General features: G+C 44.8%; 1 protein-coding gene across 1 annotated transcript; it reads left to right on the top strand.

The window, feature by feature from the left end:
• Positions 1–689: 689 nt before the first annotated feature.
• LOC122939512 (tripartite motif-containing protein 16-like) lies at positions 690–15,380 on the top strand. The gene is made up of 2 exons (XM_044295580.1): positions 690–1,917; positions 15,234–15,380. Exons 1-2 carry the CDS (start codon positions 832–834, stop codon positions 15,378–15,380), a joined length of 1,233 nt encoding a protein of 410 aa, XP_044151515.1. The 5' UTR covers positions 690–831.
• Positions 15,381–18,435: the final 3,055 nt, after the last annotated feature.

Below are 18,435 nucleotides of genomic sequence, written 5' to 3' on the forward strand. Positions count from 1 at the left end.
GAAAGTTGCTCCATGTGTATTCCATTTTCGTATGTCCGTATTTCCATTCTGCAAAAAAAAATAAATAGAACATGTCCTATTATTTTCCGCATTACGGACTAGAATAGGACTGTTCTATTAGGGGCCAGCTGTTCCGTTCCGCAAAATACGGAATGCACACGGACGTTATCCGTATTTTATGCGGACCACAAAATACATACGGTCGTGTGCATAAGACCTTACATGGCAGGCCTGGAGGTCATGATTAGACTTTGGGCTACCAGACCATTCTATCAGTTCCTCGCAATCACATTATTTGTTATGAAGTCAACTATGTTATCTACTTTTATGTTTTTATCTTTCTTTTACTTCCCTGTACTGCTGATGGATTCTTCCTATGCTATGAAAAGGTGGAGTCACTACATCTACTACATGAGGAATCCTACACCAGATCCCAGTAATCATTGTCTTCCTCCTTATGAATCAGGACTAAACACAGTCCCTGAGCTGAAGGGGTTAATAGTTTGCTCTCAGAAGATCTCCGCCCTTTGTAGGAAGTGAAGAAACCTTTTCACTTTCGATTCCTGCTCTTCCTCACTACAATGGCGTCTGCTGAGCTGAGGGACGAGCTGAACTGCTCCATCTGCCTGAGCCTCTATACGGATCCCGTATCCCTGAGATGTGGACACAACTTCTGCCGCTTCGTGTATTGTAAGTGTGCTGGATGCACAGGAGGCAGGCGGAGTGTATTCCTGTCCTGACTGCAGAGCGGAATATCCAGAGCGTCCGGCCCTGGAGAAGAACAGGAAGCTAAGTAATATAGTGGAGTGTTTCTTATCTACTCAGCCTGATATGGAGAAGACCAGAACCTTCTGTAGTTACTGCACAAAGTCTCCTGTACCAGCTGTGAAGTCATGTCTGCAGTGTGAGAACTCTCTATGTGATGACCACCTGACCGTCCACAACCAGACGATGGATCATGTATTATCAGAACCCACCAGCTCCTTTGGAATGAAAAAATGTTCCATCCACAAGAAGGTTCTGGAGTATTACTGCCCGCAGGACGCGGCTTGTCTATGTGTGTCTTGTTGTCTGTTCGGCAAGCACAGGGGACATCAGGTGGAACATCTAGGTGAAGCTTCAGAAAAGAAGAAGAAGAAACTGAGGAAATATCTGGATAAACTAAACCCACAAAGAGCAGAAATAAATGCAAGTATTCAGAGGCTGCACAATCATAAGGGGAAAATCCATGAGAAAGCCTCTGAGAAGAGGAAGAACATCAATAAGTTATTTATAAACATTAAGGAGCAACTGGAAATTGCAGAAAAGAAGGTTCTGAGCGAGATCTCCAGGCAGGAGATTAAGATGGTGTCCCAGATAGATGATCTGATGAAGAAGATGGAAATAAAAGAGGACGAGCTGTCCAGGAAGATGCATCATGTGGAGGAGATGTGTCGTATCACTGACCCAATAAGACTCTTACAAGAAAGTGACATTACAGTATGTAGTCCTGGAGAGGATGAGGACACAGGTGGAGATGGTGGACAGACTAATTCTGAGGAGGTGGGACTGGTCCCAGGACAAGCTGAAGTTCATGTGTTTGATAATGAGACTGACCCAAAAACCGTCCTACAAGAATCAGACCAAAGAGCATCCCTTAGTGACAAGAGCGTGGTGACAGAAGAAGCTTCAGTCAGAGACGATGAGATGGCTGATGATCTGGAAGATGTTCTGATCTCATCAATTTTACACCGATCTATGAAGGATGTTGTCACTTATGTAACATCAGAGTTCGGGATCCATGTTCCTGACATACTGCTGGATGTGGACACGGCTCATACAGACATGGGATTATCAGAAGATCTGAGAACAGCAACAGATTTGGACATAAATCAGGGCCGACTAAAATCTCCAGGAAGGTTCCAGACATACTGCCAGGTATTAAGCAGATGTAGCTTCTCCTCAGGAAGACATTACTGGGAGGTAGAGTGGAACCAGGCAGGATACTGGGGCATCGGAATGTCCTATCCCAGTATAGAAAGGAATGGTTATCAGTCTGGTATTGCCTATAACGATAAATCTTGGTGTTTGATTCTGTCTGATAAAACATGTTCAGCATATCACAACTCAGTAAACCTAGTCCTTGAAGTAAATCCAACTTGTCCAACACTTGGAGTCTTCTTAGACTATGAGGCCGGGACGTCTGTCCTTCTACCAGCTGTGTGACCCCATCAGACACTTGCACACCTTCCGCGCCTCCTTCACTGAACCCTTACATGTTATCCTCTATGTCGATGGAGCCTCTGTTAAAATAAGAAGCTGAGTCCCATGCTGCCCACATTATAATCACTATATCGATCTGTAGAAAAGTTACCCTCAGCAGGACCTTCTGAGAACACAAAACATATGGCAGCTGCCATTTTTCCTGTTTGATTTGTTTTTTCCTTCTTTGGAGATTGGGGGGGCATTTTTCATGAGGTGAAATTTGAAGTCAGTTTTTCTTGAGTCTGTGTTTGGAGTACTTTCTGCCACATTTATTAAATGTCACATGTTGTTTGATAAATTTGTCTTGTCCTTAAACCTAGAACTCTTGTCTAGAAAAGCTTCTCCACTTTTCTTACTTCACTCTCCTCCTAGATTGAGATTGCGACTTAAAAAAAAAGTCTTAATGATAAATTTGGAGTGAAAGTCATTAACATAACTAGGCTACTTTCACATTGCCGTTTCGGGGTCCGCTGGTGAGATCCGTTCAGGGCTCTCACAAGCGGCCCAAAACGGATCAGTTTTGCCCTAATGCATTCTGAACGGAAAAGGATCCGCTCAGAATGCATCAGTTCGCCTCCGATCCATCAACAATCTGCTCTGGAGACGGACACCAAAATGCTGCTTGGTGTCCGCTTGATAATGCGGAGCCAAACGGATCTGTCCTGACTTACAATGTAATTCAATGGGACGGATCCGTTTTCACTGACACAATATGGTGCAATTGAAAACGGATCCGTCCTCTATTGACTTTCAATGGTGTTCAGGACGGCTCTGTTATGACTTTGTTCATGATAATGCAAACGGATCCGTTCTGAACGGATACAAGCATTTGCATTATCGGTGCGGATCCATCTGTGCAGATACAAGACGGATCCGCACCAGACGCATATGTGAAAGTCGCCCTAACCACACCCACTTTTCCACCCACATTACGAAACTGGAGTGAGTGGTGTAAAAAAGAAAAAAGCCAGAATTCTGGAGAGAAATCACGATAAATCAGGGCCAAGATGCAATAGCATCAATGCTTGATCCGAATGGACATTTTAAAGGGGTTTTCTGGGGAGAATTTGTTAACGGGCCAGAAACTGTTAGCCCCTTTAGTGACATTCACGTACATGTTGGCGGGTTTTAAATATGGCGCCCACTCCGCTAATGGTGACAGCCTATAAGACGCACCCTTGTTTACAAATAAACTAAGAAAGGGTTACTTTGTATCAATTTATTTCATTAACAAAAGCTGATACTTCATCTAGTACTTTTCCTTCATCTACAACTACCAGACAAACAATCTTATCAACCTCATTACAACTATCAGACTAAAACATAGCCCCTTCTTATTAACCCTTTCAATACCAACTTCCTTAATAACTGAACCAGATGATAAAAAGCAAACCGGTTCAAACAACTTCTAATATCAAACCCATAACCCTATTATTTCCCCAATCCTAAGGATGGCTTCGCACGATGTGGCTTTTGTTGCAGAATTTTCTACGACTGAAAATCGTTTCCATTCATTTGAATGGGGCGGCAAGCGGTGAAGTGACTTTCAGTTGCAGTAATTTCAGCGTGTGAGGACACCTAAGTCTTCCATTACTCAAAGACTAAGGGGATCATTCACTAAGATGAAATACGCCTAAATTAGACGTATTTCAGGGGCAGATGGCAGCCTTCCGCAGCGGTATATGATCTGGCAGTGACGGCGGGCGGTTGCGCTGTGTGACTCTTGTATATGAGCATCCATTGGATCATGTATGCAACCTAAAACAAGTTGTGAATAATACATTTCACCGATTAATGGCAAATTGAATCAGCTGTGTGCAGCAATTTTTTCTATTACGGACTACGACTAACAAGTCTTTTGCGAGCACCAGCGACAACGGTGTGCAATGCTTCACTTTGTGATCAATATCAGATCGGCTGTCACCCCCGCCAATCAGCTGTTTGAAGAGAAGGTTTGCGTCGTGCCAGCGCTGCCTCCTCTTCGCTGTTTACCTTCTCGCTGTTGCATCTGTAATTACACCCAAGCCGTCCCATTCATGTCAATGGTACAGGATCGCTTCTATACAAGTGTATGGGAACATTCCGTACCATTGACATGAATGGGACGGCTTGGGTGTAATTACAGATGCAACGGCAAAAAAGGTAAACAGTGAAGAGGAGGCGGCACGGCGCGCGCCTTCCCTTCAAACAGCTGATCGGCGGGGGTGCCGGGTGTCCGACCCCAGCCGATCTGATATTGATGACCTATCCTGAGGATAGCTTTATAAGAGCTTTGTTGCACTCCGTATTGGTCCAGCTGTGAATAGGGTTCCCACCCCAGTTACAGTTGATTAAAGATCACAGCATTAGAGCTTCGGTTGAAATGCTTTTATTTTTGCATTAATTAGATAGACATGTGGCAATCTCGTGTGAACATTTTCGGCACATAGGCCTTCGTCAGACACTATGCCGCAGTCGGTAGCCTGGATAGAAGGAGGATGTACACACCTGGTGAGTTGGTGCATGTAGCACTACAGAGTAAGTGGTGTGCCGAAAACGTTCACACGAGATTGCCACATGTCGCATTCAACCGAAGCTCTAATGCTGTGATCTTTAATCAACTATCCTGCGGATAGGTCATCAATAAATATAACTTGGACAACTCCTTTAAACCAGTGAATGCAAGTTATCATTTTGCTTTTACAGTATATTTTTTTCTCGAAACTTTATTGTTGATTTCGATAAAAATTTTGTTGATTTTTCTCTGTATATTCAAAAAACTGCATAATGGCGTTCTAGACCTGCAGGACCTACTAGTTCACAAGGTGTTTCCATGTTTTGTCTTCCACACTCCTTTAGGCCTCCTGCACACGACCGTTGTGTGCACCCGTGGCCGTTGTCCCGTTTAACGTGTTTTTCTGCGGTCCCATTGACTTTCAATGGGTCCGTGGAAAAATCGGAAACTGCACCGTTTGGCAGCCGCGTCCGTGATCCGTGTTTCCTGGCCGTGAAAAAAATATGACCTGTCCTATTTTTTTCACGGCCAACGGTTCACGGACCCATTCAAGTCAATGGGTCCGTGAAAATCACGGATGCACACAAGATTGGCATCCGTGTCCGTGATCCGTGTCCGTGATCCGTGTCCGTTTTTTCCTATTATTTCAATGGCAAACTTGACTTAGATTTTTTTTTCATTTTTCATGTCCGTGGATCCTCCAAAAATCACGGCAGACCCACAGAAGAAAAAAACGGGCATGGCTCACGGTACAACGGAACCACGTTTTGCGGGACGTTAAAAAATACTGTCGTGTGCAGGAGGCCTTAGCATCATCAAATTACACTTCTAACCATCATTATGGTAGCAAACATACAGTTTAGCTGGAGCTGGAGTAGTTAATTTGCCAGGTGCACGGACTGCCATGGATGCGCCTAATTTATGACGAGGCGAAAAGGGAAAGCTAAGACCAGCGTAGTAAATGTGCCCCGAAAGCGTTATTCTCTTGGTCAGTACAATTACAGATTGTTTTGTTTGTTTTTTTTACGTTTTACTAGTTTTATACAATGAAAACCCTTTATTTTTAAAGAAGAAAATTATTTTGTATCCCAAGACCCATAACTTTTTTCTTTTTCTTTCTACGTATATCTATTTCAGGACTTGATTTTTTGCAGGATGACTTGTAGTTTTCGTTGGAATCATTTTTGGGTACATAACACTTTTTGAGCAGTTTTTATTCCATTGCAGTTTTTATTATTTTGGTGGGGAATAAGCAAAGAGCAATTCTGGCTTTTTTTTTCATGGTAATTGTGTAGAGCGGCCGAGTACAGCGCTCGGCTATCTGCAGAATTCCCAGGCCAGCTACTCCATTCATTTCAGGGGGGCTGCAGACGATACGGGACCCCCATTCTTGTGAACATTTGGGTCCTAACTGTAATATCCCCACTGAACTAATAGCTAGCCCACTATCCACGGGATCCCTTCAAACAACCGGAATACCCCTTTAAAGAGCACCTATCAGCACAATCGGGCATGTTGCCTGAAAAGGTTTATCATGCTGAGTAAAATGATTCTTGTTAGATTCGGTTGCAGTGTTGAGAAAACAGACTTGTATTCTTCATGCAAATTAGGTCAGCAGGATCGCTCCTACCACACAGTATACCTGGATTAATAGGGTTGCTCCTGCTGACTCATGCTCTTTGAAATAAAACTCCACAATTCCCCCTACAAGAGTGGCAGCCGCACAGAAACATAACTATCCACACCTAGTCCCTTTAATGCCCCCACATAGTAATTATTCCCCCTTTGTGCCAGCACATAGTCATGCCCACATTGTGCCCCGTCACAGTAATAATGCCCACATTGTGCCCCTCACCGTAGTTATGCCCACATTGTGCCCTCTTCACAGCAGTAATGCTCACATGTGCCACCCTCACAGTAGCTATGCCCAGATGTGCCCCCTTCACAGTAGTTATGCCCAGATGTGCCCCCTTCACAGTAGTTGTACCCAGATGTGCCCCCTTCACAGTAGTTGTACCCAGATATGTGCCCCTCACAGTAGTTATGGCTAGATATGTGCCCCTTACTAGTTATGGACAAATGCCCACTCACAGTAGTTATGCCCACATATGTGCTACCTCACAGTAGTTTTGCCAGATATGTGCCCCTTCACGATAGTTATGTCCAGATATGTGCCCCTTACTAGTTATGGACAAATGCCCACTCACAGTAGTTATGCCCACATATGTGCTACCTCACAGTAGTTTTGCCAGATATGTGCCCCTTCACGATAGTTATGGGCAGATATGTGCCCCCTCACAGTAGCTATGCCAGATATGTGCCCCCTAAGAGTAGTTCTGTCCAGATATGAGCTCCATTCACAGGAAGAAAAAAACAAAATGGTAAATACTCACCTGGTTCCTCCGATGATCACAGCTCCCAGCAGCAGGATACAATCACATATCGCACTGCTGTGTAGGAGGAGAAGCAAAGAGGCCGATTCCACTGATCCTCCTCCACAGAACATCAGTGCAATGTGTGAGGGCATGGTGCTGCTGCTGGGGAGCGCCGGCAGCCTGAATGGTGAAGCGGAGAGTAGACGGATCCCTGCTTCACCATTACAATCAGAGCGGGACATACCTCATCTGTTACGGGTGTAAAGGGGGAATATTAATCACCAATATTTATGCAAATATCGATAATATTCATAAATAGGAGGAGCCATCTATTGATGACTCCACCTATTTATACCTTTATATAATAACACAATACTTTCAGTTTGCCTTACACTACCAGCTAATCACTAAACTAGCTGCATGCGCCTTACTAACTACCGCTAGTAACCACGCGTTACACAGTAGGTACAAATAACACACAATATTTATTAACACCTACAGTACACAACGCACGCAATAGACTAACAATACAGTACTAAACTACACTAGACAATCCCAAATTCCACCCCACACACTAGCTATACAATACAATAATACATTTACATACACACAACTATCGGTAACCCACCCGCCTGGCTACTTACTGTCTCTACGGGGTACAAGGGGTTAAACACAATTGTGGCACTGCAGGGATACAGGGAGTGCAGAATTATTAGGCAAGTTGTATTTTTGAGGATTAATTTTATTATTGAACAACAACCATGTTCTCAATGAACCCAAAAAACTCATTAATATCAAAGCTGAATATTTTTGGAAGTAGTTTTTAGTTTGTTTTTAGTTTTAGCTATTTTAGGGGGATATCTGTGTGTGCAGGTGACTATTACTGTGCATAATTATTAGGCAACTTAACAAAAAACAAATATATACCCATTTCAATTATTTATTTTTACCAGTGAAACCAATATAACATCTCAACATTCACAAATATACATTTCTGACATTCAAAAACAAAACAAAAACAAATCAGTGACCAATATAGCCACCTTTCTTTGCAAGGACACTCAAAAGCCTGCCATCCATGGATTCTGTCAGTGTTTTGATCTGTTCACCATCAACATTGCGTGCAGCAGCAACCACAGCCTCCCAGACACTGTTCAGAGAGGTGTACTGTTTTCCCTCCTTGTAAATCTCACATTTGATGATGGACCACAGGTTCGCAATGGGGTTCAGATCAGGTGAACAAGGAGGCCATGTCATTAGATTTTCTTCTTTTATACCCTTTCTTGCCAGCCACGCTGTGGAGTACTTGGACGCGTGTGATGGAGCATTGTCCTGCATGAAAATCATGTTTTTCTTGAAGGATGCAGACTTCTTCCTGTACCACTGCTTGAAGAAGGTGTCTTCCAGAAACTGGCAGTAGGACTGGGAGTTGAGCTTGACTCCATCCTCAACCCGAAAAGGCCTCACAAGCTCATCTTTGATGATACCAGCCCAAACCAGTATTCCACCTCCACCTTGCTGGTGTCTGAGTCGGACTGGAGCTCTCTGCCCTTTACCAATCCAGCCACGGGCCCATCCATCTGGCCCATCAAGACTCACTCTCATTTCATCAGTCCATAAAACCTTAGAAAAATCAGTCTTGAGATATTTCTTGGCCCAGTCTTGACGTTTCAGCTTGTGTGTCTTGTTCAGTGGTGGTCGTCTTTCAGCCTTTCTTACCTTGGCCATGTCTCTGAGTATTGCACACCTTGTGCTTTTGGGCACTCCAGTGATGTTGCAGCTCTGAAATATGGCCAAACTGGTGGCAAGTGGCATCTTGGCAGCTGCACGCTTGACTTTTCTCAGTTCATGGGCAGTTATTTTGCGCCTTGGTTTTTCCACACGCTTCTTGCGACCCTGTTGACTATTTTGAATGAAACGCTTGATTGTTCGATGATCACGCTTCAGAAGCTTTGCAATTTTAAGAGTGCTGCATCCCTCTGCAAGATATCTCACTATTTTTGACTTTTCTGAGCCTGTCAAGTCCTTCTTTTGACCCATTTTGCCAAAGGAAAGGAAGTTGCCTAATAATTATGCACACCTGATATAGGGTGTTGATGTCATTAGACCACACCCCTTCTCATTACAGAGATGCACATCACCTAATATGCTTAATTGGTAGTAGGCTTTCGAGCCTATACAGCTTGGAGTAAGACAACATGCATAAAGAGGATGATGTGGTCAAAATACTCATTTGCCTAATAATTCTGCACTCCCTGTATATGACGCGTTCCGGCCAGCCAATCACTGTAATACCAATAGACAACAAGACTACTGGCATTACAGTGATGGCAGTAGTTACCTGCATGTTTATTGGCTGCTTAGCAGCCGCGAAATGTGCGGAAAGGAGACTCGAACATGGCGCTCAAGCGCATGCGGTACTCGGCCGAGTACCACCATGTGCCGAGCATAGAAATGCTCAAGCCGAACAGTTATTTGGCCGTGCATGCTCGCTTAACACTAGTCCTGTATATTACACTGCACCCCATGTATAGTCCTGTATATTATACTGCACCTCATGTATAGTCCTGTATATTACACTGCACCCCATGTATAGTCCTGTATATTACACTGCACCCCATGTATAGTCCTGTATATTACACTGCACCCCATGTATAGTCCTGTATATTACGCTCCACCCCATGTATAGTCCTGTATATTACACTGCACCCCATGTATAGTCCTGTATATTACACTCCACCCCATGTATAGTCCTGTATATTACACTCCACCCCATGTATAGTCCTGTAAATTACACTACACCCCATGTATAGTCCTGTAAATTACACTACACCCCATGTATAGTCCTGTATATTACACTGCACCCCATGTATAGTCCTGTATATTATACTCCACCCCATGTATAGTCCTGTATATTACACTGCACCCCATGTATAGTCCTGTATATTATACTGCACCCCATGTATAGTCCTGTATATTACACTGCACCTTATGTATAGTCCTGTATATTACACTGCACCCCATGTATAGTCCTGTATATTACACTCCACCCCATGTATAGTCCTGTATATTACACTGCACCCCATGTATAGTCCTGTATATTACACTACACCCCATGTATAGTCCTGTATTTTACACTGCACCTTATGTATAGTCCTGTATATTACACTGCACCCCATGTATAGTCCTGTATATTATACTGCACCTCATGTATAGTCCTGTATATTACACTGCACCCCATGTATAGTCCTTTATATTATACTGCACCCCATGTATAGTCCTGTATATTATACTGTACCTCATGTATAGTCCTCAATATTACACTGCACCCCATGTATAGTCCTGTATATTATACTGCACCCCATGTATAGTCCTGTATATTATACTGCACCCCATGTATAGTCCTGTAAATTACACTGCACCCCATGTATAGTCCTGTAAATTACACTGCACCCCATGTATAGTCCTGTATATTACACTGCACCCCATGTATAGTCCTGTATACTATACTGCACCCCATGTATAGTCCTGTATATTACACTACACCCCATGTATAGTCCTGTATTTACACTGCACCCTATGTATAGTCCTGTATATTACACTGCACCCCATGTATAGTCCTGTATTATACTGCACCCCATGTATAGTCCTGTATATTACACTGCACCCCATGTATAGTCCTGTATATTACACTGCACCCCATGTATAGTCCTGTATATTATACTTCACCCCATGTATAGTCCTGTATATTATACTGCACCTCAAGTATAGTCCTGTATATTACACTGCACCCCATGTATAGTCCTGTATATTACACTGCACCCCATGTATAGTCCTGTATATTACACTCCACCCCATGTATAGTCCTGTATTTTACACTGCACCTTATGTATAGTCCTGTATATTACACTGCACCCCATGTATAGTCCTGTATATTACACTGCACCCCATGTATAATCCTGTATATTACACTGCACCCCATGTATAGTCCTGTATATTACACTGCACCCCATGTATAGTCCTGTATATTATACTTCACCCCATGTATAGTCCTGTATATTATACTGCACCTCAAGTATAGTCCTGTATACTATACTGCACCCCATGTATAGTCCTGTAAATTACACTGCACCCCATGTATAGTCCTGTATATTACACTACACCCCATGTATAGTCCTGTATTTTACACTGCACCTTATGTATAGTCCTGTATATTACACTGCACCCCATGTATAGTCCTGTATATTACACTGCACCCCATGTATAGTCCTGTATATTATACTGCACCCCATGTATAGTCCTGTATATTACACTGCACCCCATGTATAGTCCTGTATATTACACTGCACCCCATGTATAGTCCTGTATATTACACTGCACCCCATGTATAGTCCTGTATATTACACTGCACCCCATGTATAGTCCTGTATATTACACTGCACCCCATGTATAGTCCTGTATATTACACTGTGCCCCATGTATAGTCCTGTATATTACACTCCACCCCATGTATAGTCCTGTATATTACACTCCACCCCATGTATAGTCCTGTATATTACACTGCACCCCATGTATAGTCCTGTATATTACACTACACCCCATGTATAGTCCTGTATTTTACACTGCACCTTATGTATAGTCCTGTATATTACACTGCACCCCATGTATAGTCCTGTATATTACACTCCACCCCATGTATAGTCCTGTATATTACACTGCACCCCATGTATAGTCCTGTATTTTACACTGCACATTATGTATAGTCCTGTATATTACGCTGCACCCCATGCAAAGTCCTGTATATTACACTCCACCCCATGTATAGTCCTGTATATTGTACTGCACCCCATGTATAGTCCTGTATATTACACTGCACCCCATGTATAGTCCTATATATTACACTCCACCCCATGTATAGTCCTGTATAATATACTGCACCTCATGTATAGTCCTGTATAATATACTGCACCCCATGTATAGTCCTGTATATTACACTGCACCCCATGTATAGACCTGTATATTACGCTGCACCCCATGTATAGTCCTGTATATTACACTGCACCCCATGTCTAGTCCTGTATATTACACTGCATCCCATGTATAGTCCTGTATATTACACTGCACCCCATGTATAGACCTGTATATTACACTGCACCCCATGTATAGTCCTGTATATTACATTGCACCCCATGTATAGTCCTGTATATTATACTGCACCCCATGTATAGTCCTGTATATTACACTGCACCCCATGTATAGTCCTGTATATTACACTGCACCCCATGTATAGTCCTGTATTTTACACTGCACCCCATGTATAGTCCTGTATATTACACTGCACCCCATGTATAGTCCTGTATATTACACTGCACCCCATGTATAGCCCTGTATATTACACTGCCCCCCATGTATAGTCCTGTATATTACGCTCCACCCCATGTATAGTCCTGTATATTACGCTCCACCCCATGTATAGTCCTGTATATTACGCTGCACCCCATGCATAGTCCTGTATATTACACTGCACCCCATGTGTAGTCCTGTATATTACACTACACCTCATGTATAGTCCTGTATATTACATTGCACCCCATGTATAGTCCTGTGTATTACATTGCACCTCATGTATAGTCCTGTATATTATACTGCACCTCATGTATAGTCCTGTATATTACACTGCACCCCATGTATAGTCCTGTATATTACACTGCACCCCATGTATAGTCCTGTATATTACACAATAATCCACTGTAAAGTATCAGAAATATATTTAAAATGTTGCTTTATTGTGAAAATCTTACATCTTATGAACAATTTATTACCCCCTTCGTCTCACACACAATTTATCTCTCCTATTATCTTGTACGTAATTTATCACTCCCACCATCTCACAATGTATAACTCCCACCATCTCAAACATCTGGTCAGATTAACAGTAAAACTGTCTTTGTTGCCCACAGCGACCAATCACTGCGCAGCTTTAATTTTCAAAGAGCCAAGTACGAACTGAAAGCTGCGCTGTGATTGGCTTCTATAGGGATCAGATTTTCCTGGGGTCATATATCCTACCCCTCATCCCAAAATATATGTGAAGAGAATGAAGAAACATGATGAAAATTTCAGGCAAGAACATGTATGTACACGATGTGATATCAAAAAAGTGAGTCCAGTACATTCAATATGGCCGCTCTCATGCTAAGGCACTTCTTGTGATGTCATCAATAGATGCTTGTCCCCCTGCCCCCCCCCTCCTCTGGCTTGACCTTTTTACTTGTGATGTCATAATGGGCATGACTCGCTTACTTATGACATAATAATCAGGGGGTGTGGTCTAATCACATAAATAGGGGCCACGCCCTGACAGCAGTGTCAGTATCTCTAGCTGGCTCTCACCATGGGGAAGAAGAGGAGGTTGACGATTCCTGTGGTGAACGCTGTAGAGAAGATGGATGTCGGCCCTCGACAGTATCCCGACGACGTTGACATGGAGTCCGATCACGAGGACGACAAAATGGATGTTGGCCCTCGCCAATATCCGGAGGATGTGGAGATGGAGGACCTTCCGGGGAAAACCACCAACATCAGAGCCTTAAGTACCCGGAAGAGAAAGCGGCCATCTTGCATAATCTGCCGCCGGCTTTAACATCTGCCGATAGGCCCTTGCTATACCATCTGCCCCATGGCCACCATTTAACATCTGCTGCTTGGCCCCACTTACCATCTGCCGCCTGGGGCCATTTACCATCTGCGGCTTGGGGCCATTTACCATCTGCAGCTTGGGGCCCATTTACCATTTACCATCTACCCCTTGGGGCCCACTTACCATCTTATCCTAGGGGCCCACTTACCATCTACCCCTTTGGGCCCATTTACCATCTACCCCTTGGGGCCCACTTACCATCTACCGATGGTTTTTACCATCCAAACCATCTGAAATTCCAGTGAAGATGAGCAGAGCACCACCAGGTCCGGTAAGTTTGGCCGCTTCCCTCCGTCTTCTCCTTGTGTTTTTGTAAACAGTTTTTTTTATTTGGGTATTTTCTCTTCTAGGATCCGATTACAAAATAACATCAGGAACCTCTGGTGACAATATTCTGTCCCTGAAAATCTGCCAGAGGTGCGACCCCCGACCTCCTCTCTATAAGTTAGCGGACCTGAATCCAGCCAATCCCGAAGACGGAGCTAGAGCCGCAAAACAATGCACTTAAAACCTAAAACCTTTTATAAATAAACATAGCATTTTAAAAAAAAGAAAAAAACTGTGTTTTATTTCTCTTAATTATCAAATTGCATAAATCGTACTCAGCTCATTTTCTATGGGTATCCTAAGGGTATATTATGTAAGCTCAGAGCTGGATCCTGAGGGGGATAGTTCCCTATTTTTAAAAGCGTTATATTTAAAGTCACACATTTTTGCATAAAATCTGGGTGTGTCAAAAACTGCCACTTTTAGTATGGCAGAAAACTAGCACAAATCTCAAAATAAATGATCCCCCAGGTAATACTCCATCTACTAGTTTTATCTCCACTAAGGGTATGTTAATAAAGTGTGAGCCCATTACATTCAAGATGGCCGCTCTGATGCTAAGCCACCCTTTGTGATGTCATCATTAGAATCCTAGCATGGTTACACTTTTTGTGATGTCACCATTAGAATCCTGGCACGATAACGCTTCTTGTTTCCTTAGAAACACTATCTGTGATGTCATCGGCTAGAGAGTCTGAGTGTCATAATCAGTGGCATGACTCCGGGGCATAGATAGGGGGTCAGCTACATGGAGAGCACCCGACAGTTTAGGGAGGGTGATGAGGGACTGGTGGTGCTCCCCCCCCCCTTTTTCCCCTTCCTAGGTTATAGTCAGGCCTCCTGCTCTTCTGGTGGTAGGTTTGGGTAGGGCAGGGTTAATGGGGGCTGGGAAGGAGTGTGAGGGGTTAATGGAGGGTGGTATTGCCAGTAAGCAGGAAGGGGAGGTGGTTGTAGTTAGGGGTATATATACGCCCCCTTCTGCCCCTGCCTCTTCCTCTTTTCCGGAGAAGGCAAGCTGGCCCGCCCTCCCTCCCCTTTTGATGGTGTTGGTTTGCCTTGTGTTTGGTTGGTCATATTGTTTTTCTTTCTCGAGGTCCCTGAGTTGCTGCGGAATTCGGAAGTCACAGCTGGCGGCAATGTGGAGAACAGGAGCATAATCGGAGCTGAGTTGGCGCACGTGCCCTCTGGTGTTCAGGGATTGGCACACCGCACAGAAGGAGTGGTTGGAGGAGGAGTTTAAATTTGCCTGTTTAACGTGAGCTGTGGCCGACAATCACCCAGTAAAAGAGTTAAACATTTGAACGGTGTCCGTGTCCTTGTGTTTTAGGATAAATGGGATATGGGGTGGGGCCTGAAGGTAGGTCCTATTCTAACCCAGGTGTTTTCCTGAATACCAACAGTCCTGCAACCTTTTGTAGCGCAACTGATTGACTTTAACTATTAAATGACAGCTGCAGTCCACAAGATTGTATTCAACTGAATGCATTCATTTAGATTGCAGCTGTAGTTCAATAGTTAAAATCAATAAGTTGCACTACAAAAAGTTGCAGTGTAGCCACAGCCTAAGGCCTCATGCACACGGTCGTTGCTCGGCCGTTCCATGTATTGGGGACTGCAATTTGCGGTCCCCAGTGCACGGGCACTAACCATGTGGCTGCTGTGACGAATCCAGACTCATTCAACTTGAATGGGTCCGTGATCCAGTCCTCACTAGGGCTGCAGCTATTGATTATTTTAGTAAGCAAGTATTCTACCGATTAATCCAATGATTAATCGATTACTCTAATAAGAGAAAACTAATTAAAAGAACGTTTTCTACAAAAACTCACCAGCCCCCCTGCCATCAGTCTCCCCTCCCTTGTGCCATCAGCTCCCCCCTCCCTTTTGCCATTAGTTCCTCCCCCAGTGCCATTAGCTTACTCCCCCAGTGCCATCACTTGCTCCCCCCAGTCCCCCCTCCAATGCAATTTGTTCCTCCAGCAGTGCCACCAGTTCCCCCTCCAATGCCACCAGCCCCCCCATGTCATCAGTTGCTTCCCCTCCCAGTGCCAACAGCATCCCCTCCAATGCTACCAGCTTCTCCCCCAATACCACCAGCTCCCTCCAGTGCCATCAGTTCCCCCACTCCCCCTCCTAGCCATCAGTGCCCAGCTGCAGCGCCAGTGAACTAAAATGTTCTGACGATTTGTGTACGTCAGGATCCAGTGCAGCGCTGTGCGGGCAGGCGGGTGACAACGGAGCGTGAGTGATAGCAAGCTCTTCACTTACACTCCGTGGTCACATGGCACAAACGAATCATCGATGCAAAAAATTTGCATCAAGGATTTTCTGGTGTCGATTTAATGGATTAATTCGAGTAATCGTTTTAGCTCTAGTCCTCACCACAAAAAAATAAGTTCTATTTTTTTTCATTTGTGGTGCAAACGCATGGACAGAAAACCCATAGTGCTTACATGGGGTTCTGTGCCTCCGTTCTGCACCATACCTCCCGATTTGCAGAGCATTTCAAGTGAATGGGTCTGCATCCGTGATCAGTGAGCACACGGTCAGAGCCCGATTTTTGTGTGCTGCAATATGGGCCACGGCCGCAGTGGGGGGGCACACTGGGGGCCAGGACAAAAGTAGGGGGGGGGGCAGCTATAACAACGATACATTTACACAAGTACGCTTAGAAATGCTGCGATACTTTACCCAATACCTAAAACCGCAACAGAGAAGAAAAGTCCTGCTGTCTGTGGATGACACTGCTATGGGGGGGGGGGGGGGATCTATGGATGACACTGCTATGGGGGGGATCTGTGGATGCCACATACCGTATATAGCATCTTATGCTATATGTGTCATCCACAGATCCACCCCATGACAGTGTCATCCCCATTTCCCCCTCCATAACAGTGTCATCCACAGATCTCCCTCCCCGCCTCTCACAGGAGTGTACATTTGACATTTCTAAACTGTAATCCATATCCTGCAGTAACTTTAACTTTAAAGCGGCCGCCAGGGGCGTAACTACAAGTGACTGGGCCCCACAGCAAATATTTGTAAGGGCCTCTCCAGCGCGCTTCGCACCTCCCTCCTCCTGTGTAAACCCCACTCCTTTGGCACAGTGTAGCGGTATACTGTACATTGTGGGGCACAGTGTAGGCTATATGTGTATAACAAACATATTTCATATGAAAACTTACAGTTACTTGGCCCTTGGGGATCTCGGACACCACTTCATAATAAGGATTTGGAGAAGGGGCAGAGGGATAGCAGAGCAGGGAGAGGCTGGTGCTGCTACTAGGGGGTCATACCATGGGGGAAGTAATAAAGCCCACTATAATGCCCCCCCCCAGTAGTAATAATTCTCCTTATAATGTGGCAAAAATACCCCCTTGTAATGCCTCCAGTTGAGCTAATGTCCCCATAGTGCCCCCATAATGTGCCAGTATAAAATGCCCCATATATAGTGCCCCAGTAGATGCCCCTCAGTGTCCGGCCTCTGATAGGCTGCCGGCCTAGTGTCCCCCATAATGCCCCCCAATAATGTGCCAGTAAGTGTCCCCATAGATGCCCCCCATCATGTGCCAGTAGTATCAAGTGCCTCTCTCCCCCCCCCACATGTCCCAGTATCATAGTGCCACCCCCCCCAATGTGCCAGTATCAAGTGCCTCTCTCCTTCCCACCCCCCATGTGCCAGTATCATAGTGCCAAACCCCCCTATGTGCCAGTATCAAGTGCCTCTCTCTTCCCCCTTATGTGCCAGTATCAGGTGCCAACCCCCCCTCCCCCCAGGTGCCAGTATCAGGTGCCTCCCCCCCCATGTGCCAGTATCAGGTGCCAACCCCCCCTCCCCCCTAGGTGCCAGTATCAAGTGCCTCTCTCCCCCCCATGTCCCAGTATCATAGTGCCATCTCCCCCCCCCCCACAAAAAAAGTGCCAGTATCAAGTGCCTCTCTCCTCCCCCCCCCACATGTCCCAGTATCATAGTCCCATCTCCCCCCCAATGTGCCAGTATCAAGTGCCTCTCTCTTCCCCCCCATGTTTCAGTATCATAGTGCCATCTCCCCCCCCCCCCAAAAAAAGTGGCAGTATCAAGCGCCTCTCCCTATGTGCCAGTATCAAGTGCCTCTTTCCTCCCCCCCATGTCCCAGTATAATAAACACTTCTACTTACCTCCATGTCAGCGATGCAATGCAGCCTCTTCCTGTATGTCCATATATGGAGTCAGTGCTTGTATTTCAGAAAAGTTTCTGCTGGGATTCGAACCCATGACCTTTTGTACCAGAGGCAAAGGACTTAACCACAAGCCC

The sequence above is a fragment of the Bufo gargarizans genome, chromosome 5, assembly GCF_014858855.1.
Source record: "Bufo gargarizans isolate SCDJY-AF-19 chromosome 5, ASM1485885v1, whole genome shotgun sequence".
Lineage (NCBI taxonomy): Eukaryota > Metazoa > Chordata > Amphibia > Anura > Bufonidae > Bufo > Bufo gargarizans.

What these genes read in the sequence shown, in the direction of transcription:
- LOC122939512 (XM_044295580.1), top strand. Translation starts at nt 832, where the DNA reads ATGGAGAAGACCAGAACCTTCTGTAGTTACTGCACAAAGTCTCCTGTA. An exon ending in GGTTCCAGACATACTGCCAG is followed by an intron (nt 1,918 to 15,233) that starts GTATTAAGCAGA and finishes TTCTTTCTCGAG; the next exon opens with GTCCCTGAGTTGCTGCGGAA.